The sequence below is a fragment of the Vanessa tameamea genome, chromosome 15 (assembly GCF_037043105.1).
Source record: "Vanessa tameamea isolate UH-Manoa-2023 chromosome 15, ilVanTame1 primary haplotype, whole genome shotgun sequence".
In the NCBI taxonomy this organism is placed as follows: domain Eukaryota; kingdom Metazoa; phylum Arthropoda; class Insecta; order Lepidoptera; family Nymphalidae; genus Vanessa; species Vanessa tameamea.
Window position 1 is genome coordinate 10793425 of NC_087323.1, and position 21601 is coordinate 10815025.

The window sequence follows — 21601 nt, forward strand, 5'->3', positions numbered from 1 at the left end:
GTTATTTGATAGTCGTATCTGACTAAAAAAATATTTATGAGTGTATTATTTGCCCTTGTGCAAGATACCACTTTGTCAAACTGGAATCGAAGCTCATCCTATCAAGACATCTTTTAATACATGGCGATGTGAACAATGCTCCCTCTGAAATAGCTCATTGGTCTTGTGTAAACAACTTACTGTTGAATAAATAAGAAGATAAAATGTATTAAATTCACTATTTCTAACGTAAGATGTGTCATTACGAATATATGTTACATTTAAATGAGGAAACATTAGATGTAGATGTAAACAACAGAATTCCTTGGTATCACTGAGCTCCAATGGGGCTTCCATATAAATAGACACAGCTCTGCAAGCTCGTGGTAAAAATTTAGACTATTGACTGATGTTGACACGGCTTGCCTAGTTTATTGTAGATATTTCCACAGTACAATGTCTTATGGCATTTTACTTTGCAGAAGAAAGCTCTGTGCCCAAAAGATTCGTTAAGATGTAAATGTATAAAAAAAATAAACTACCAATTAGGGCCTCGGTTATTTTAAACGATTTTTCGTATTCTAAAAGGTATATAATGTATGTATATAAGTTTAGGTTCACAAGAGAGCAGTTTAAATGATCCAAATCGGTTAAGCGATTCGAGACGAAATCATAAATATCGGGGATATGCTGCTCGCATTCTTGCCACCATTCCACGCGGTCAAGATTTATGTAGTGATTATTTTTTATTCATATTTGTATATAATTAAGAAATTGGAAAATTATTAAAAGACTTTAATAAATAATAATGTGAATGAAAGTTATTTGTTAATTAATTGTTAGTTATTTGTGCGGTGTATTTATATGAGTTGTATGTTTCACTCTCGAAATTAATTAAATATAGAATACAATACAGTAATGTAAGATAATGTTATAGCAATGTTTCCGGTTCCTGTTGTTCCGGTAATGTTTTCTTTTTTTTAATGTTGCCCGCTTCAAAAATCGTAGCGACAACAATAATAATAATTATTGTAATAATTTTTTATTAATAAATAAAAAAAATATTATAATAATATATAATAATTATTATTGTTGTAAAATATTGATAGAAACAATTCAATTTTAAGATTTTTTTGTATGATTCTATAAAAACGGAAGAAAATCATTATTCTAACAATATTTCACTTAACAGCTAATATAAAATGGCCAGGGCGTGGGAACTACGGGGCAGCGAGGTCCCGAGGGATTCGCTAACGCCACCCTTGTCGATAAACACATGTAATGTGTCGCTCACACCTAAATCTTAATTTTAATTATATTAATTAAAATCAAAAGTGACGGAATGGCTACCGTGGAAGATGATGACAGGAAATGAAATTTTGTAATTGCAAGGTGCAATTACAAAATTTCATTTCAAGATCACAATATGTACATAGGTGTACATAAGTGACAATAATTACCTATATATATATATTTTTTGTAATATTATAAAACATTAAGCTACATAACATCATAAGTAAATGTGTTGTACGCACTAAAGTGCGAGTATATGTTTATGAGGACCCAGTTATAGTCAATTAAAGTAATTAATTTTTTCTGTCAATAAATTATTTACTAGCGTTGAATTTCACAGTGTGAAATTACCGTGCCACGAAAAGAACACGAAGCGGTTAGCCCTGTATCTAATCTCTGTCCGGCTGTGGCTCTGTATTGCCCAGCCTCGGACTACGAAGTAAGGGAATAGAGATTGCGGCTGTGTATATAAATATATAGTATATGCTAGACTTCAGTCTCTTCAGAATGGCGGCCGTGGCTGATATGTTTAAAAAAAACATCATCAGTCACTTTAGAGTACAGACTCTCGTTCAAATTGTCAAATTAAACAATATACATACATTGCGATATTACAGAAATTTAAAACTGGATTTTTTAAACGTTGATTTTCGTGCATAGAACCTTTTTATATAATATAAATAAATTATAATTTGTTTTTCAATTAGTAATAAACTTATAATAAAAAAATAATAAGCTTTTATTACATTTTTTAACAAATAAGAAAACGAATAAGGTTTTGTATAGTTGCTGTAATTAAACTTTAAGTGGAAAATAGAGCGGGACTCTGAAATGTTATTACTAAGGATCGACGGAATAAACAAAACTGTGACCAACGCTGTTTTTATCACGTATTCGTTGGGCGGGTCTGAAGCTCCGCCCTTGCGCTTACGCAGCGGGCGCGTTTAATTTGATTCGAAATCTGAAACTGATTTCAGGAGGACGTGCTTTTAGTGTACAGACAGAAAAACAGTGGAATTATTAGTCAGTAATAATCATAATTATTCAATTTAATTCGTTTTATATATATAAAACAGATACCGTGTCGTTATGGAATATATCAGAACTAATTTTCTTTTACAAAACGAAATGACAGATAAACAAGACATCCAAAACTATGAACCAATTACGTATCAAGAGGTCTTAAACCATAATCCTGAATTTTCTAATTATTTTCAAATGCTCTACGAGTATCCTGAACGAGAAAATTATCAGAGTCAAGAGGCCTACCCCGACTGGGAGTGGCACGGTGATACCCAAGTGAAAGAAGAGGACTTGGAGACGAGAGGCTCCGTTAGCTTTAGCGAGGAAGGTATAGTATTTTTTTGTTTTTGCTTGAGTTAAGTTCGATTTTGGATTTCAAGCGAAGTTCGTTGGTTAAAAACGGGGCACAAAAATTTAAATTTACATTTTTTAAAGAATGCTCTAATATATATATATATATATATACAATTGGTACTAATTGTGTGCTATGTAAATACCTGTGTCTGTATCAATATATTCGACTGGCATTTTTAATGAATGATGTTTAAAACCTGATAATTAGATTATACATTACATTTGTGTGAAAGACGATATCTCTAGAAAGAATGTTACTTGTGAGATGACGTCAGACAGAGAAGTAAGGAAAAGAAGACATGCTGCGCCGACCCCAAATGAAATTGCGATAAGGGCAGGGGAATGATGATGAATTAGATTATACAGCATTAGTCTGTAAATGCCCACTATGGGTAAATACCTCCTTACAATATTTTGCTATTAAAAGGTATCATAAAAATTATTACACATAATATATAACTTTATTTTAAATTCATTCGTAGTTTTGAAGAATTATTAATACAAGTATATTTCTGACGAGTCTAATTATTTGTGATTATTTAAAATGAGTCCGCGAAAAATTGTTGTTCTTAAACCAAATTAAACGGCTTTATTCGCTTTTTTGGACAAAATTTTGTGTGCAAATTTATATTTATGTAAAATTATTTGACTAATTTATTTTAATGCGTCTAAAAAATATTTCGGTTTTGGCGCAAATTACAAAAAAAACTCGAGGTATTTTATTGTGTTTGCCCATATGCAAATATTTTTTAAAAAATATGATCAAAATCAGCCGAAACGACGACTATTCATCAGACGTTATTCATTAGACAGGAGTATATAATTATTAAAAAAACAAATGAATTAAAATATTTATACTTCCGAATATATTGTATATTGTGATAAGAACTAATAAAGAATATTTTTAAAAAGAATATTTTATTGTGTTTTTATAAACATTCCTTTTTTGAATCTGAATGAAAATTGAATTTTTTCACTTTCGTGTAACTCTGTAGCTCACAGTAGCTTTTATTACAAAGGAACATCTTTGAAAACTGTTTATTATTTATTATTATAAGTAAATTAATTTATTTACGCAAATACGTAGTATATTTTTTAGGCCAATTTTATAATATAATTAATAGTTATTGGGTGATATTATATTCTTCTACAAAATGAACGAAGTGTTTATAAATATATTTTTATAATTTTAATTATAAAAGCTGACAGCATAAACAATATAGAAATTAAACGTTGACCTTGCATAAGTAATGTAAAACAGAATTTAAAAGCTATTAATTGCGCGAAAATCGTAGCAAACAAATAATAATTATCAATAAATCGTTTAATTTCAGCCTTATTAACTGGTTTGTTGACATTATGCCGTCGTTTAATACATTAACGTAAACATCCCATTCATAAAACCCACCTGTGTAAGAGTAATCTTCCGTTAAACAAGATGGCGCCGGCGCCAAACATGTGATATAGATTAAAAAAGTATTAATATGTAGTGCTAATTAAATGTCGGGCATGAAATACTTTTTGACTATTCTCTAGAAATCTTTAGATCCACGGGATAAGAATATGTTGAAACTAGATACAAGCATTCCCATAAATCCGTTCCCCGAGGTGAACTAATTTGAATATTTATAATAAACTAATTTTTCGATTTTATATAATTATAAGTATATTAAATATAATTATATTTTATAAGTATTTATACACCAAAGACGACAATACTGTAAGCTTTGTGATAAAAATAATTTTCCTCAGATGTACGATCTCCGTCAGCCAGTCGAAAAGAACGCACAGCGTTTACGAAGGCGCAAATTCGGAGTCTCGAGACGGAATTCGCGCGCGCGAACTACCTCACCCGCTTGCGAAGATATGAAATTGCTGTTGCTTTACACCTCACTGAGAGGCAGGTGAGGTTGAGATGCAACGAAAATGTCATTATAAGATACATTAAGTTGTCCTTAATAAACACACTATTTCTCGTCGCCCAAACGATATCGATGTGTTCGCTTTACGATTGTCTGAGCTGTTCTGTATAAAACAAAGTCGCTTACCGCTGTCTGTCCCTGTGTATGCATAGAACTTTAAAATTACACAACGGTTTTTGATGAGGTTTTCTTAATATAGTAGACACTGATAATTTTAGAGGTTTCTAAAGTGATGTCGTAAATAAACACATTTTTTGCGCTTACATTGCTAACTCTGGCTGACCCTGACGAGATAGATCAAAATAATGTACTACAGTATTGTACCTTATAAAGGTCTTCAAAAAGTCCGCGATGGTATTATGTCTATCTCTCCTAAGAGAGATCAAAAATGGATCTAGGGATAATCCACGATAACCATTTTTGATCCTTTACTTTTTACGAGAAATAATGGCTTATTTTCGATGTGATTTTAAGCAATACAGCATAAATCCCTATCACAATTACGTACATATATTTTTTTAAGCATATCTTTAGATCTTTATAAAGGATGTACTGTAGTACTTTTGCGATATTTGAGTACAAATTATTTTCATATAATTTCAGGTAAAAGTTTGGTTTCAAAATAGAAGAATGAAATGGAAGCGAACTAAGGGGGCGAAGCATGCGAAGAAAAAGGAACAATAGATACTTCATTGTGAAAATGTGAAAGAAAATCTATTATGAATTTCTTACATTTTTCTTAAAAATTAATATTATCAATAGCGTTGAAATAGTTGTACCATTTCACTTATCCATGAATAAATTTAAGCTATAATATAATTTAAAATAAGCTAGTTTAATTTATAAGTTATTATTAAATATTATTATCTGTATAGGTAGTTCGTATATCATTAATTTTATTAGGTTATGCGTATGTCTTTTAAAATTAAATAAGTACGTTTTTTATTTCTAAGTTATTTTTTAATGGCAATTTTTGATTTTTGTCATTTTAGAAGTTTCATAAATTATAATAATTATCTATAAGTAGGTTTAAGAACTTAACCAAATATATATTTACTGTCAAAATAATAGGATAACAATTAGGTACTACGTTTCATTCAATAATTTCATAAGTTAATATTTATAGATTCTTTAATTAAGTGCTGTTTATCAATGTAATTAAATAGATAAATTAAAAATTATATCATATTTTTGGTAGATATTAAACAATCCCATAAATACAAATTAAAATGTTTTTTATTTATTACCTGTAAAAATAAGAATGCTTGAATGAAATTGTTTTATCACAAATGTACTGTGATATATCGTATAATTAAGTAAAAAAAAAAAACAAACTTCAGGACATAAGGATATGTTTATTAGACAAATTCATACCTCGGGCACGCAGCGACATCTCGTGCCGGACGTAAAAACTAAAAAATAATATTGTAAACTAACACGCTATCTTTGGAAGAAATTAAGCATCCGGGCTATGAAGGCCTATAATCATTTGTTCATAAATTGTGAGCATCGAAACACAATAAAAAAAAAACAAATTTTGAAACTTCCAAATACTAAATTATTATTATATAACAATTGTTGTATATTAAGGCGAAAACTTCCACGAAACATATAAAAACGGTTTTCTTATTCCGTTATGTGACTATTGAAGGCGTCGCGAGTAAGCTATTGTCAATTATCTAAATTCATACAAACATCTTAATTTAAATAACAGATAGAGATGAAACATCTTATGTTATCTCTTCAGTTCATTATCATGGAGGGTGTTTCAAAATATTTCTCGTCATATAACTAATCGTCTCTAAAGTCAATGTAGTTACGAAACAAGGTAAAACCACAAAATGTAATAAAACAAAGAGTAACTACAGTTAATTGCAATTTAATTTGTACAAAATATAGACAGATAAAATATAAACTTTAATAAAATTGAATACATACATCGTAAAAAAAAAAAAGAATTGAAAATAAGAACGAAAGTGTAAATTTTTAAATGCAAACATTTTGATTTTTTTTTTATTAACATTTTGTACAAATTAGATTGAAATGGACTGTATTTAATACACCAGTATCCACATAATGGTATACATATTTTTTAATTACAAGTATATACAAAATTATTTTTAGTTTTTTTTTTTTTTACTTTTCAAAACTAACAGTTCTTATTCTACGAGGACGATGTAAATTTTACAATGGTCGAGTAATATTATCTTTAGTATATATGTAATAACCACTTTAACACGATAAGACCTAGCAGTATTAACGGAAGTTTTTAATATTTAGCTCAATTATTCGTTTCTTCGAAGCGTATTTCGGATAATTTTATTTCACGTCATTAAAATCGACATAATATATATATTTACAATGTTTTTTTTTTTAATATAAAAATAGTTACCTTTACTCTGATTAACACTTATTTGTTTGAATATATACAGATCCCTGTTCCATATTTTTTGAACAATTTAAAATAATCTTTATCAAATGTCAAGGAAACAATGTCTTGATTTCGTTCCGAACTTACTTCTATATATCAGAAACTGAAAACACATAAATTACATTGTATGCGAATATATCATGTAATACTATTTCTTAAAAAAATATTCTATCATTTATGGAATATATTTAATTGTTTCCTTAACATAATGACACAGATCATTAAATCAAAGTCTTTGAATATAGTTAAATGAGACCATTATGCCGGCGCTACACATGTTGCGGCACAAACCTTCGTGAATTGGTATGAATTATACAAAAACAATACGAAGTGCGCGAATATTGACGAATGCGACGGGTATGGATACGCGTGTTGTGTCTAATGTGTGGCGCCGGTGTATACGAGAAGCATCGCCTTAACACACGTCCTGTACATCTAATCGTTAACATTGGTTCGTAATCCTAAGATATTTGACCAAAAATAAAATACTAGTAATTCTCAACAATAGATATATGTTTAACTTACTTTTCTCAACCATGAGCTTTACCAAATATAAAACAGTATTTTTCCACGTGTTTTATTTACAGAGTGCAAATTCTGTGACATAATTTTGTTTCAAAGTTCCGTCAGGCACTGGATCACTCACGGTTCGGTTATTTTACACTATGGAAAATACACTTATGGAATAAATTTGCACAGTAAATTGGTCATATTATGTGTTTTGTTCCGATACAAATGGATAATTAATTTTGCTGATAACGTGAACATTCACAGAGTATCACGCACTTAGATACATGATCTAGTTACAATATACTCTCTTCGATCACATACTGTCCACATTTTGGGTTTGGTTTAGTGCACTACACTATCAATATGTGAATTAGTTTCTACGAAACATTATTATTACAAAATATGCTTCAATGATATCCAAACTATAATTACATGCTATACATATTCAATAGTTTCAAGTGATCACATCCTATTTGGTAAATATCTAAATGAGGAATTTGGTTATATTTAAAAATGGGAATAAAAAACAATTTAGTATGTACAGCCATATATAATGTGATCACTTATAACATCATCCTGTATACATAAAAGTAATTGTCTATTTTCATGCAAATGATACGAAGTTTCGTAATGATTCCATTGTGATAAATAAATTATAAATGCATTTTCTAAACTGACTAGAGAATTTTGAATCTGTGTCAGTGATTTTATTTTAGGGATGCTATGTAATCGATTGTCTAGATGGCTATCTCATGTATTTTTTCTTTAATTTATTTTATAAATGGTGCGGTTTTATGATAAGTGAAAAACCAAAGAAATAAATAAAGTGTGCGTAATTTAATTTAATGAAATTAAATAAATAGAGCGATGAGATAAACAGACTTCCCCATATCATTTGCACAAACAATTATAATAACTAATAAATCAGAGTACTACAATACAATATATTCAACACAATCCTCGTCACCAATATTCACAGCTCATGAAGTCGACGTTCCTACACTAATATATACACAGTTAAGGCTTTCTGGTGCTCTCACTTACATATTGCTGCGCCCCCGTCACGAACACATCCGAGGCATATCACTAATTACGAAAATAGGATTTGTTAATAATTTAGGAGTCACACGCGACAAGCACAGACCGAATCACTCAATATTTGGGAACTAAATCACACTATCACCATATTCCTCAAGGGATCTCATCTAACCTAACGTATCTCTCTTTCGAGTAGTATTACACTACCATCAGTCTGCTGGCTTCGAAGTCGCGATCGGTGGTCACTATACAACCACGAATATTAGGTTTCGTTATGGTCGCTGCTCAGTTATCACCGCTTGAGAGGGAGCGGTCGTCGCCACGGGGACCACGACTCCTTGATTTGAGACCATAGTCTGCGGTATCACTGTTAGCGATTTTGGAATCTTAGGTAAAATCATTTGACTTGGGGTCATTATTGGCATGTTAGGTGTAAACACTGTTTCACTCGTAATGGACACGGCTGGGCCCAATTGAGGGATTTTAATAGGCGTGGTGACCAGCAATGACGGTGAGGAGACAGCCGTAGATATGGTTTGGGACGTCACGGTCGCCGTCTTTGGAGGAATAGGAGCTATTGTGATATTCTTAAGACCTACATTCTTCAGTATCGTAGCAGCATTCGTACCAATTTGTAAGTCTGGTATTTCTTTTTTATCTGAATCCTTTTCAGTGGTGAAATTTTGAACAACTGTTCCACCATTACCAAGCATTGTTGCAGTTTGTATTTCTGTAACAACTGTGGTCTCTTCGATAGATGGTCTCTTTGATTTTGCTTCTTTTTCTTGCAATCTCTGCTGTCTTTCCCGGCGGATGAGGCACATTTTGTTGTAATCCTCGAATGTAATGTGGTATCGGTTGCCTGCTGATAAAACTTGCACCAAACTTGGAAGACTGTGTCCATCTACAGCAAGCTTTAAGGGTTCCCGAGCGACTTTGGCTAAGTTTTCCTGAAAAATAATTACAAGAGATAATGTAAACCTTGAAATTAATTGTTTGAATTGATGAGCAAATGAGTGATATTTTAAAGTGATAAGAAAAGCTAATAAAACTTACTGGTGTTATGGGCATAAGAGTCGGTCTCCAGCCTTTGCTGTTAGCCTTTTGCTTTTTGGGCGTATCAGACTTTGTTGCTTCTTTCTTTTCTTTGTCTAGTTTAGTATTGTCTTTCTTTTCCTTTATGGGTTCAAACTTTAACCCAGGCATTTCTTTCTTTTCTTTCGGGGGATCAAATTTGGGTGGAGGTAACGGTGCGGCCGCTACTTCTGTAGGATCAGACGCCGAAACACCTTTAACTAATTGTTGAATATTGTGCAAGACATTTTGTATTGCCTTCCTGCCTTGAGCGTTTGGAGTATTAATTGCTATTAATTCTGGCGGTAATGCCTTGGTTTTCTTTTCCGTTTTTGATTTAGGTTTTGGAAGATTTCCAGGTGGAGGCATGAACTTTTTAGGATCTTTCTCTTCCGAATTTTGATTTGATTTTAGCAAACTTTTTCCATTTACTGAAGGTTTCTTACGGAACTCAATTAAGCTCACGGATTCGCGTCGCGAGGTTTCAGGAGGTAAGTTGTCGTAAGCTCGGAGTCTACTTTGTACTGACGTGCTATAGTTTGCTGCGTGCGGCGACGCATTGTGAGATAAAATAAGATCACCGCTTCGGAAATATTTTTCTAATAAGATCAAATGTCGTAAGAAACTCGACTGATTTCCGTATGGCCGCTGTAATTCGGTCCAAAGTTTTCTAGTTTCCACGTCATATTGAATCATCGTGTTACACTTCTCCCAACCTTCTGGAGTTACACCTTTGACATTGTTGAATTCTATATTACACTGCAAATTCATTTCCTCCTCACCGGGGAAAAGTTCTCTTACTGATATAGATGGATTTGTTTCCAACCTCTTAACAGGATTTGAGTATTTTGAATCTGAGAGTTTCTTTGAATCTTTGTCAGCTGGCAATTTCTTAGATAATTCACTCAAATTTTTCTTAACTTGTGTAAAACTTTCTGACATCTGCCATTTGTTTTTAAGTGTGTTAATATCAGCTGGCTTCTTATTGGGTATTGTCTCTATCGTGCACTCATCATTGAGAGATATATTTTTCAATATAGTGATCTCTTTCGATTTGTCTATTTCGAACATTTCAACTTCGCTTTCCTTTTTACTAGTTTTGTCCTTATGTGTGACAATTTGACCTATTTTATGCACTCTCTTTGCGTTTTTATCAATTATTCTGTGCTGCTGTCCCGGCTTTTGTATGCCAAGACTGTGTACTTTGAGAATATTTCTTTGTTTCTGTGTTAAATTTGTCAATTTGTTCTGTTGGAATTGCGCTGGATTGTTTTGCTTTTGAAGAAGATATCTCAGTTCAGTTTGTTTGTCTAAAGGTAGCAGAGGCATTTCTACATCAGATACCATGTCAGTTTCGGAGGCGTCACTTTGAGGATTGCTCTCAGTGGGTTTAGCTCCTGGAACTGGAATTTTATTTGATGATATGAGACTTTCAATATCTTCTGCTAAAGGTTGTGCTTGGGTAGATTTAGGATCTTCTGCAATATTGTCTTCTTTTACTTTTTCTTTTTCTGGAGAACTTTCGATTGTCCTCTCAGAAGATTCGCTATCGGGCTTTTCTGGTTCTGTAGATTTTCTTTGCTTAGATTTAGTGCGTGCTTTCTTCTTTTGTTTGCTTGCACTAGTATTACAATCTTCTAGAACTTTACTATCATCTACTTCTTGGTGTAATTCAGGTGGTATTTCTACGTTGTATATTAGAAGGAGTCTGAAATGAAAAAGGTAATTTAAATCACTCAGCTAATATATACATAAAATTGCATAAAAATTTATACAAAATACAAATGTTCCGTTTTAGGAATGATTGTTGAAAAGAATGAATGAATGAAAATAGAAATCCATACTTGCGAGTGTACGCTTTGGCATGCTTGTCATTGTGTCCCGGCCGCTGCAGAAGCGTACAGAAGTAGCGGCACACTTTACAAAGTACAGGTCGTTCATTGAATTCTACTGGAATTCCCGCTTCTTTAAATAATGGATTCAGTTCCGTGTAGCCCTGAAGAGCGAATATTGTTTATGTTTATAGCGGTGAGATTAAAGACTTATAATAATATCAATTGACTCGCAATTAGGCTGCTCGTATCGTCACTCACGTGGTGTATGAAGTGCAGGTTGTGGTGCTTGGTGAGTCGGCGGCGACACAGCGCGCAGGCCATGAGCGGCGCCAGCACGCGGTGGTGCTCCGCGCACAGCGGGATCGTGTGCAGGCCCGGGTAGTCGCAGTCCAGCTTCAGCTGCAAGCGACACCGCGGTCAGAACGCCCGAAACAGACCTACGTCTTAGTCACTAAACTCCGCTGCGGCGTCTAATCCCATTCCCATGACCGACCAACGCAGGACATACTCTCATAATCCGATGGGGACGGCGAATTCGACACGACCGGAAAGAGTTCCGGCGCAAAACCAACGGCTTTACATGCTTTCCGAGGCACGGGAGTGTACACAGTTCCAACTTCCATGTTTCGGGTTGTTACTAGGCAACAGCAAAACCTAATAACTTTTTACCAGCCCGACGTGAGGTTGAACCATCAAGATCAATCTATAGACCAACGAGGCAGTCACTAGTCACCTTATATATACAATGCGTATAGTGACTGCGTTTGGTCGTCAGCCTTTTACGAACACCGATGTGCTTCAGTGTACAATGGTTTACTTAGGGAGGAGTATAATTATGGCCGTTGCGCAAGATGCAAATCCGTATCTCGAGGGGAAGTTTCAATCACATGACATGTCTATCCGTTTCTAACGCAACTCACCAGTTTGTTGACACTGGAGCGCATCTTGATGAGCCACTTGCGTCGTATGGAGTGGTCGGCTGGCACGAGGCAGGCGGTGGCGTGGCAGGTGGCCAGGCGGACCGCCCCCGCGCCCGCCTCCTCCTCACTCTCCTCCTCGGGCGGAGGACTCGTTGGTACCTTCTCCATGCCACTGGACCAATTAAGCTCGTTAGTATAAAGCAAATAAACAGGAAAGCTGTCAAATTATGGAATTCCTAGCTTCCAAAAATTACACATCTTAAAATCTGTAAAATCTTTAAATTTAATTGTCTGTGAGTATAGTATTGCTTTTAAGTTACATTCTATCCTTAACTTGTCCTGTTACTAAGTGCACACTATGTCTGTACTTTGTTCTGGCTTTATCCTGAATTGAGGTTGCCTGGAGGAAGTCACTGCAAGTGATAAGGTCGCCTTTGCATGTTGTTATTGTTGCTTTTATATATTTTTTGTAAATTAAGTGCAATAAGGACTTAATAAATAAATGTTATTTATAACGATTCTCATCAGTATAAAGCTTTTTTATTCAAATCAAATCAATCATTCAAAAATTAAACTAAAAATTAAATTAAAAGTAAACTTCACAACGAAGTGTATGAATCGTCGATATTAAAATACTATCACCGTTTCGGAAAGCAGCCTCCAGCGAGAAGAAACGGCAACAAACTTGCATAGTTGCTCTTTTCAAATAAACTAAAGACCATGAGATTTAATTTAAAAAATATATATATTCTTGTAAGTTAAGATTATTAAAAAAAGATATAAATCAAAGTTGACTTTTACACAGTTAATAAATAGCAGGTTCAGGACAGTAATCTTATTTTAGCATCAGTACTCACGCGGCGCTGGGCGGCTCGGGCGGCTGCGGCGTGTCCGGGGGCTTCGCCACGGGCCGCTTGCGGTACGAGGGGCAGTTGGCGCGCCGGTCCACGTGGCGGTAGCACGCGTCGCACAGGCAGCTATCGATCGTCAACTTCTCCTCGTCTGGGGGAGGGATAGCACATTGTCGGAGGGTTCACACTAATCTCTGGAGACGATGGGGGTGTATGCAATTACATTATTTTTTTCATCAATAATACACACATTTATTTATTACTGTTATTTAACAATTGATCAAAAATATAATAGGTTATGTATGTAAAGCTTTGGATTACCAAATTACGCCTAAATTTACAAATTGAAGCACATTAACTTTGGAACTAGTTAAGGAAAGTCAATAATTTGAATAATTTAGAAAAACAAATCACGAATCGAAATAAGGATGAACATTACTTGATAAAGAATGAATGCTCACTGTCTAAAACCTTCCTCTGTCTCTCGCTGCTCTTCATTTGCGCGATATGACAGGGCGTGTCGAAAAGCCCGAACTTGCCCCCGCAGTAGAAACATTGGTCCATACAAAGCCTCCCAGGGTGGATGCTGAACGATGAAGCTTTCTCCGGAATAACCAGATTAAGCGTCTCCTTGGGTTCAGGCTCGGGAACTGCTTCTGCATCTGTTGAATATATGCACGCACCATTTCATTAGAAGTTGTTGAGGGTAATAGCCGAAGTCGAATTTTGAGTTTATGGTTTTCTTGGATTTATCTTCATAAGTGTGATTTATTTGAAATTGATTTTTGAAACGGTATGAGTATCAATGGTTCGAATGGTCCCATTGACGATCACAATATAATAATTAATTTGTCAAATTAAACTGAGACAATAACATTATCAATCTTAAATAAAATGAAATAATTTTGATAACTATTTTTTACGTCTCCACAAAATCAAGTGTCCAAAAAACTCTACACTTATCACAGCATTAAGTTAACGAATAACATTGTACCGATCTTGGGTAATCTGACGAATTGCAAACACCGAATTTCCTATTTTAGTGGGAACACAACAATATTACATACAATTCATATTTAAAATATTTATTATGTATTATTCTAATTTTAGATGAGCACAAACAACGTTGATCACAATTTTGCATCGATTTTCGATTGGTGAATTGTTATAAGGCCAGCAGTTGTTGCTTTTTATAGGTTGGTAATCAGGTTTTAGTAAGTCTATGTTCTTCTTTGATGTTCAAACATACATCATACCAATTTTCATCAAATTCGATTTAATGGTTTCGCCGTGAAACAACCACAGACGGACTTTCGTATTTACAATATTAGTATAAATTATATTTGGATAGTGGACGTTTTATATAAGTTATAATTAAGTTTATTATTTTTTTATTTGTAAAGTTTGTTAATAATCATTTTAATACTGTTTTTTTTTAGGTACAGATTTAATGGGATGTTATTCTGCTATAAGACATAATTATGTTCTAACTAATGGTAAATTATTGTAACCATCCATGACATAAACATTGTAAGATATAATAACTATTCCTGTGCGAACTAGCCATGGGATTTGGTCTACCCCTTGCACTACACTGGCTCACTCACCGTTGAAACCGAAAATCAACAGAGATAAAAAACATTTGACCACCTATCCACTAGTAAAACACAGTACAATAATGAATTATTCTTAAATAAATTGTTTATCTTTTTGCAAAGAAGTATTATAGCATGCTAGTTTAATAATTAATGTGTTTGTTTTATTACTTGTTTTTTTTTTTTTTAAATTAGTGTGTTTTAGAAATACATAACATTAATGAATTATTCTACTACCATTACCCCTTGTTAATTTGGCTATTTCGTCGTTTTATTTGTGTTAGTGTGTCAGAAATCTTAAAGTTTAAAGATGTTAATTTGTGGTCTTTATCAGATATCGTATGAAATAAAAAAAAAAATTAAAAAGAAAAATAATTTTAACAGATTATTATTACGTAATGGATTATAATGTTATAATCCATCAGATTTGAATTAAGAATGTTCTTAACGAGATCTGATAAAAGTACATGAATATGAACAAAACAGATGTTTTGAAAAAATAACTGACAAGGATAATATTTACAGTTTAATCACTTTTGTATTTATATTGTATTTTTTAATGTTTCATCAGTTTTGTTCATAAACATGAAGCACGGGTGAGTGCAATATCCACACACCATGGTTGTTAAGCCGATTACTGTAATGAGACTTTCTGTGCCCACCCTCTGATGCTGCGTTTGCGCCGCCCTGAAAGACAAATTCGTGAAAATAAATATCTAACATCAAAAAAATATATTCATAAATAGGAAAGAGATCAACACTGTGAAGTGAGAAGTAAACAAAGTTTTAGATTTTCAATTATGAAACAGAGATTTGTGCTTTTAACCAAACGCTTGTAAAGAGGAATGATTTGAAATGCATATAGATTAATTAAAAAGTTAAAAAAAGCTGACTACTTTCTTAAAATAAAGACTATTAATTATTTTTAAGGATTCGATTAAACAATAAATACCTCTCGTCGTTCGATGGTGTAGAAGGCGTCATCATCGCTGCCCGTGTCGCCTACTTCTAGCTGTGGTCTGCCAGATCTGCTTTTGCTCTTCTGGAAGGTCATCTTCAATGAACTCCTGTATTTCTTCTTATCCCTCTCGCCAGCGCCACGACTCAACTTTATCACAGTTTTCAGAGTACCAGTGTAATCAGACTTCCCAGATTTACCCTTGCCCATAACACCGCAGTAATTCATACCGTATATACGTTCCTTCTCCTTTAATTTCTCTATCTTAGCCTCAGATGCAGCTTTGTGTGTCAGCAATCCTAGAGTTCTAAGTACATTCTCTTTTCTCTTCTGACTTTCAGGTGTTTCTTGAAGTACGTTACTTGGTCCCGGCAAGTTTTCTGTGGAATTACGTGCCGATTTTACCTTTGAAACCTTCGGTTTTGTTTCTTCGATCTTGGGTTCGATTGGTTCATCTTTCTTAACGTCAATCTCTGGTTGAACTGGTTCTACCTTTTCTGCCTCCTTTTTCTCTGTCTCTATAATTGGTTCCGTAGTCGGTTTTTCAATAATTTCTGTCTTTTGTGTCGGCTGTGATTCAGGTTTAATTTCAACGTTGGTGGTTTCAGTTTTATTTTTAGCAGAATCTACAACAGCACTATCTAGTTTTGGGACTTCAGAGGTCAAAGATATGTCTTCAGGAATAGCTTTAACAGTTTCTAATGGAGGCGCGGATGCCTCTGCTTCCATAGGTTGGGGAGCCTCGAGTGACTTAACTGCGACCGGCGTGGGGGTTATTGAAATGGCTGGTGATTTCATTTGATGTGGTGGTGACTTTATTTTCTCTATTGTTGCCATCTTCTCTTCTAATTCAATCCCCGTGTCCGATGACTTTCTCGATGAAGACCCACCACTTGATTTCCTCTTAGTTATTTGCACTTCATTGCAATTTAATTTCGATTCTATATTGCGTGGAGTTATTGATATCTGATTCGAGTCGAGTGCGCTAACTAAAGCTTGACTTGGGCTGTTTGGATGTAAAGTTGCGAATTGATGTAAATCGATTTGCGGCGTCGGTGCTGCTTTCTCTACCGATTTTCTTATTTCAGTCAAAGTCACATCCTTGCCCAATGACTTCTCAAATATACTGATAGCGTCAGATTCTTTTGAATGATTGGAACTCGTTGATTCCTTTCTTGCGCTGACACTATTCCTTTTTATTAATGTGACAGAATTAGGAAGATCTACATCAATAGACCTTCTCACTTGATCTCTTTTGACTATTGAAATAGCTGAGTTGTTTTCAAAACAACTCAGCACATTTTCCTTTTCAATTAATTTTTCTGGTGATCTAACAGGTTGCATGTCTTTAAGAGGTTTAATGTCTGCTCCCGATTTTGGTATTAAAACAACATCATTTGTTACCATTACAGACTTGCTATCATTTGATTTAGATTCTGATTCTTGTCTTTGTCTTCTTTTGTCAAACTCTTCAAATTCTTTAAGTCTATCCATGAGTTTGTCTATGCTGGCTACTGTTGTGCTACATTTATAAGTTATCTCTTGTCTATTTTCGGAACATTTCTCAGCAGAATCTTCTTCATAATGAAGGCGGATATTTTCACTATCATCATTCTTAGACGGCGTGCATTCATTTGTTATTGCTGAAATTGCATCTTTATCTTTGACTGGGGTTTCAGGTGTAATAATGCTATTATTATCTCCTAATGGCTTTGAGTGTCCGTAGAACTGACGAACGGTCTTAGTCATTGGATCAGTATTTACACTATCATTTATCATCTCTTGGTCTCTATCTATATTCTGGTCCAAGTCATTGATGAGATCACTGATTTCTTTAGATAATGTGTCAACGGTTTCATTCTTGTCCTCGGCTAAGTCATTTGTTATTGTACTAGTTATACCATTCTTAGAAGATTGGTTAATGGGTCTTGATGTAGTCGCTGCTTTCTTTCCTCTTCTGGCTTTCCTAATATTTTTTGATACCTCCTTTGAGTTAAATGTCTTCGACATACTAGTCAATATACTACTACGTTCTTCAAAAAGCGCATCATTATCAGTCTTCAGCAAATATTTGTCTTCTAGGTCTGATACATTAATATTTTCTAACTTAATCCTATTACTGTTATTGTTGTCGGAGTCTAATGAAGTACTTCTTTTTAAGCTCAGTTTTTTCTTATCTTTTTCTTTTACTATAGAACTAGGCTCTGTATCGGTTTTGGTTTCAGTTAATTTTGAGTCAACACTAAGAGAAGGCACTTTTCCAATAGGAGAGATCTGTACATTATTTTCAATATCTATATCTAGGTCAGTCTTAGTTTTATCTAAGCTTTTGCTGAGCTCCTTGTTTTCACTATCATTGAGTGGTTCACTGAGGCTGATATCTGATTCTGTTATATCTGAGCATTTAGAGATTTCACTGCCATCCCTTGAGCAGGAACGTCCTCTTTTTAATTTTTTACAATCTTCTGAAGTCTCCGAAACCTCTGATGGTTTTGAGTCAGAGAGAAGTCTCCGTCTTTTTTTCTGTTCTTTCATTACAACCTCATTTAATAGATTGTTTTTTACTTTCCTTGGTTTCCCGCTCCTTAAGTTTTTTCCTTCAAAAAGTGAGGGACTATTGCTTCTTTCAGAGCGCATAGAGTAGGGGCTGGTACGTGGTCCTAAGACTAAGCTGGTTGGAGAGTCACCTAAGACAGACTTCATCATGACCATATCAGAACTAAGCCTTACTCTCCTGCCAGCAGTTTTGGGACTCGAAGACCTAGAATTAGGTGTTACTTCCTCTGTAGGCTCCTTTTTTATTTCTCCGGCAGGTATCAATGGGACGGTTTCCTTATCTTGAGAATTATCAGATTCAGCTTTGCCAGCCTTCCTCGTACGTGTCACTGTTTGTCTTAAGACATTTTTCTTTGCAGCTACAACTTTCTTTCTTCTCAAAGTTTTTGTCTTTCTAATACCTAGAGGTCTTTTCTTGACTACTGCTTTAGGCTTGGGTGCATTTTTCTTGGGGTCTTTGGATGTTTTCGGTTCATCTTGGGAAGGTTTGCTTTTCTCTTCCTCGTTGAGGTCCGAGGCCTTTTTACGGGCACGAGTCTTGGGTTCAACTATTGTTTCTTCATCTAGGCTCTTATCTGTCTCTTCTTTAACCTGTTTAGTTTTCATGATGGAATGTGTAGTGAGGGATAATTCTGTTTTTCCGACATCAGGTTGTTGTTTATCAGCTCTGTTGTGAGTCAGAGGGGTCTGGTATGTTGTTTGGTGAATAAAGACACACAATTGACCCGACTACTGGCTTCTGTCACAGCCCTATTACAGTTTTAATGTCTTATATTCTTAGACTATTCTCTTGTGTAATTATTTCAAGATTGTATAGAGTTGTCACACTTGGCCTCTATACTACTTGAATTTTAATAATATTGAGCCATTATTTCTTCAATGTGAAATGCCATCTCACCCTGAAATATAAAAAAAATATATTTTAAATATCTTACTATAAATAATTTAGTAATTAAATAACATTTATATAGTTAAAGATTTTAGAAGAATTATCATGTTAAAATTACAAAAGTTGCAGTATTTGAGAATGTTGTGTTCTATTTTATATATTTAACGAGCATTCATTACTTAATTCTATGTAATTCGGTCGCAAATTAAGTCCAAAAGTCGTGGTAAACAAAAGCGATGCACGACAAATCAACAACTTTGCGTTCTTAATATACCTATTTTAACTACGGAATGTAAATAAATAAAAGTTTTAACGCGCACTCAAATGTGTAGACATGCATAATATATAATAATATTTACTTTTAAGGCGCTCGTTGCATAGAAAATCCAGCCGGAAAAGTCATGAAAATCTTATGTTTTGGTACACATCTCGTATGACCGCAACGCCACCTACAGCTGTGCGCTGCGTGTGCGTCGACCGAGAGACAGAAAGCACCAAATCATTTCCCTACCCGTGGCGCACCTCCGCAATGTACTCACTAAATACTCACAATTTATTCCACGGAACTGCCAAAAACCACAATAAACAGTCAATTAGACACTCAATGCACCATAATATGCAAAAAAGTTCAATAAAAACACACGATTAAACTTAGAAAACGATTTTTGAAAAGCCCAAATGTCTGCAGGCGTCCGCCATAATGTTTCCTTCGAAACGAATAATATAGTTCTTATTGCTCTTGTAGCAAGCAATCGCTCTATTCGCTATTCAAAATGGCGACCGTGTGGCGTTCACAGTGCGCGTTTGCACGTTTTTTTGTCGGAAAAACCGGGCGGATCCTGAACAACGCTGCAGATTTGGGTATAAAACTTACACCAGAGTCAATATCGGTAATTATTCAATTATATTTACTCGCGTCGGGCTGTAATGTCGCTTTGACCGCGACATGTGACAGAACTATGGGTGTACACCCTCACAAAAAGCTTTGACCGTATAAAAATAATAATATATTTATTTCATATATTTAAAAATATCTTTGATTCAGCCTATTCAATTCAAATCTTATTGTTTGTAGTACATTTGTAGTACATTTTTAAGTATTATAACTCAGATGTTCATTTTATTTTAAAATCACGTGGCGCGAATTTGAGGTTATTTTCTTAACTAACTTTTTTTTTTCTTTCACAGGTATCTACAACGAGGAGCTATTCTAACTATTCACATTCACCACTTGTCAAAAAAATCAAAGAACAGTATGATTTTGAAATAGAAAAAAATCCTCCTGAATGGGCATATGTAGAACGTCTTTTGCCCTTAGAAATAATTCCTCCAGTACAACCTAAAGAAACCTATCCATCTGGATGGATTCCACCAAAGGAAGAAGCAAAGGATCTACCATATTTTATGCCAAGAACCAAAAATCATGAGTTGCCAATATATCTCGTTATCACCCATAAAGGACAACGAAAAGTATCGATGTTGAGAAAAATAGAAGGTGATATTTGGTTAATGAACGACTTAATAAAAGAACACTTACAAAAAAATTTTAACCGTTACATAGAAACGAGAGTGCATGAATTAGGTAGATTTATTGAAGTAAAGGGAGATTTTGTAAACTCATTACGAGAATGGGCCTACTCTAAAGGTTTCTAAAAATATATATAAATGTAGTTTGTTAAAAATAAAATTTAAATAGACATTATTGTATTTTATTTCTTTCATTAAGTTTATATTTACACAAACACCTAAAACTCCATATTTACACACTTATAATTATAAAAATAAACTATACTACTATATATCACTATATTCATTCAACTAAATCTTTATAGTAAATACCAAAAATTAATTATTTCCATTTATATAATTATTTTATTTGCCTCTTTCACTAAAACATTATTAATTATTTAAAGAAAACTTTTTAATTAATTCACGTTTGATATAAAAACTTACATTTATGAAATACCTTACAAAATAAATAAATATATAATAATAAAATACGTGACGCGTACCTGTTTTGGTCAGTGTACGCGGCATGAAGCGTGTTTTGTTCAGCCGCCACTAGGGGCGCTGGCGACGGCGGAAGGTTTTATCTACGTAGCTATATGATATCCGCCCGGAGTTCTATGGGCCTCACCAAGATATTATTTTCGACTCGACTACACTTCTCTTTGTTTAAAACAACTTTTCTACATCTTAGCGTTCCGATTCGATACTTTATCATGCTTTTCAGTTCAACGTGAACATTTGGCGAGAGTTTTAAGAGGTTATTTAATGTTATATAAATTAGGTTAGTTATTCGCGTGATAAATAGCTTGAGAACGTACAAAAGTTATTGAAGTTGTTGTAAATTAGCCGGAATGATTCAGTATC

At 34.0% G+C, this 21601-nt stretch overlaps 3 protein-coding genes across 5 annotated transcripts; 2 read left to right on the forward strand and 1 right to left on the reverse strand.

Moving 5' to 3' along the window:
- The first annotated feature begins 2212 nt into the window (after positions 1–2212).
- LOC113402120 (homeobox protein MOX-1-like) lies at positions 2213–5288 on the forward strand. The gene is made up of 3 exons (XM_026642255.2): positions 2213–2623; positions 4402–4553; positions 5175–5288. The coding sequence occupies exons 1-3, from the start codon at positions 2362–2364 to the stop codon at positions 5253–5255; spliced, it is 495 nt and encodes a 164-aa protein (XP_026498040.1). The 5' UTR covers positions 2213–2361; the 3' UTR covers positions 5256–5288.
- Positions 5289–5906: 618 nt separating this feature from the next.
- On the reverse strand, positions 5907–19920 carry East (enhanced adult sensory threshold). 3 transcript variants are annotated; one of them, XM_064217125.1, is made up of 10 exons: positions 19779–19920; positions 15778–19238; positions 15488–15512; positions 13692–13892; positions 13237–13381; positions 12380–12551; positions 11718–11858; positions 11469–11620; positions 9607–11332; positions 5907–9500 (listed from the first exon to the last, which is right to left on the reverse strand). In XM_064217125.1, the coding sequence occupies exons 2-10, from the start codon at positions 18943–18945 to the stop codon at positions 8823–8825; spliced, it is 6408 nt and encodes a 2135-aa protein (XP_064073195.1). In that variant the 5' UTR covers positions 18946–19238; positions 19779–19920; the 3' UTR covers positions 5907–8822. The 3 variants fall into 3 exon arrangements, with proteins under 3 accessions (XP_064073195.1, XP_064073193.1, XP_064073194.1); XM_064217123.1 differs by having other exon boundaries at positions 15443–15512; XM_064217124.1 differs by lacking the exon at positions 19779–19920 and adding an exon at positions 19588–19769 and having other exon boundaries at positions 15443–15512.
- A 60-nt stretch (positions 19921–19980) lies between these two features.
- On the forward strand, positions 19981–20925 carry LOC113402118 (large ribosomal subunit protein mL49). The gene is made up of 2 exons (XM_026642254.2): positions 19981–20118; positions 20417–20925. Exons 1-2 carry the CDS (start codon positions 20002–20004, stop codon positions 20879–20881), a joined length of 582 nt encoding a protein of 193 aa, XP_026498039.2. The 5' UTR covers positions 19981–20001; the 3' UTR covers positions 20882–20925.
- The last annotated feature ends 676 nt before the right edge of the window (positions 20926–21601 follow it).

Coding starts and splice junctions, on each gene's coding strand:
- LOC113402120 (XM_026642255.2), top strand. CDS start 2,362: ATGGAATATATCAGAACTAATTTTCTTTTACAAAACGAAATGACAGAT. Junction 2,624..4,401: donor CGTTAGCTTTAGCGAGGAAG/GTATAGTATTTT, acceptor AATTTTCCTCAG/ATGTACGATCTCCGTCAGCC. Junction 4,554..5,174: donor TACACCTCACTGAGAGGCAG/GTGAGGTTGAGA, acceptor ATATAATTTCAG/GTAAAAGTTTGGTTTCAAAA.
- LOC113402118 (XM_026642254.2), top strand. CDS start 20,002: ATGGCGACCGTGTGGCGTTCACAGTGCGCGTTTGCACGTTTTTTTGTC. Junction 20,119..20,416: donor TTACACCAGAGTCAATATCG/GTAATTATTCAA, acceptor TTTCTTTCACAG/GTATCTACAACGAGGAGCTA.
- East (XM_064217123.1), bottom strand. CDS start 18,945: ATGAAAACTAAACAGGTTAAAGAAGAGACAGATAAGAGCCTAGATGAA. Junction 11,333..11,468: donor GCCAAAGCGTACACTCGCAA/GTATGGATTTCT, acceptor TTTTCATTTCAG/ACTCCTTCTAATATACAACG. Junction 9,501..9,606: donor CTCTTATGCCCATAACACCA/GTAAGTTTTATT, acceptor ATTATTTTTCAG/GAAAACTTAGCCAAAGTCGC.